Below are 410 nucleotides of genomic sequence, written 5' to 3'. Positions count from 1 at the left end.
CCGGGCGCGGGCCGCTGCTCCCCGCGGGGGCCCGCCTGCACGGCCAGCGAGAAGTGCTCGTCGCCGCTCAGCTCGTAGCTCTGCAGGGAATTCCTGCCCGAGTCCGGATCGTGAGCCTCGGCCAGGGGAAACCGCGACCCCGGGGCTGTTGCCTCGCTCATTTTCAGCTCTGTTTCTGCCTCTCGGAAGCTCGGCGCATTGTCGTTAATGTCCGTGATTTCCACCTGGATTCCGTAAACCTTCATTTCCCCTTCCACTATCAGCTCACAGCGCAGCACGCATTGCTGCACACTCCCGCACAGCTGCTCTCTGTCGATCCTCTCCGCCGTCACTAAATGTCCCGTCTTCCCGTGCACAGCGAAATACTGCGTCCTACCTTTGTCCAAGATGTGGACGCATCGGACTCGGTG

The 410-nt window shown here is 62.0% G+C and overlaps 1 protein-coding gene across 1 annotated transcript in view; it reads right to left on the bottom strand.

The window, feature by feature from the left end:
• LOC103614982 (protocadherin gamma-A9-like) overlaps nt 1–410 on the bottom strand; it is a 107,870-nt gene that overhangs the window by 94,026 nt on the left and 13,434 nt on the right. The window contains exon 2 of the mRNA XM_017733399.1: nt 13–376. Coding sequence (XP_017588888.1) covers nt 13–376 — 364 coding nt within the window. The remainder of the gene's footprint in view (nt 1–12; nt 377–410) is intronic.

Source organism: Corvus brachyrhynchos, unplaced genomic scaffold, assembly GCF_000691975.1.
Source record: "Corvus brachyrhynchos isolate BGI_N302 unplaced genomic scaffold, ASM69197v1 scaffold545, whole genome shotgun sequence".
In the NCBI taxonomy this organism is placed as follows: domain Eukaryota; kingdom Metazoa; phylum Chordata; class Aves; order Passeriformes; family Corvidae; genus Corvus; species Corvus brachyrhynchos.
The sequence above is the reverse complement of the archived record's forward strand: the minus strand, read 5'-3'. Positions and strand labels throughout refer to the sequence as shown.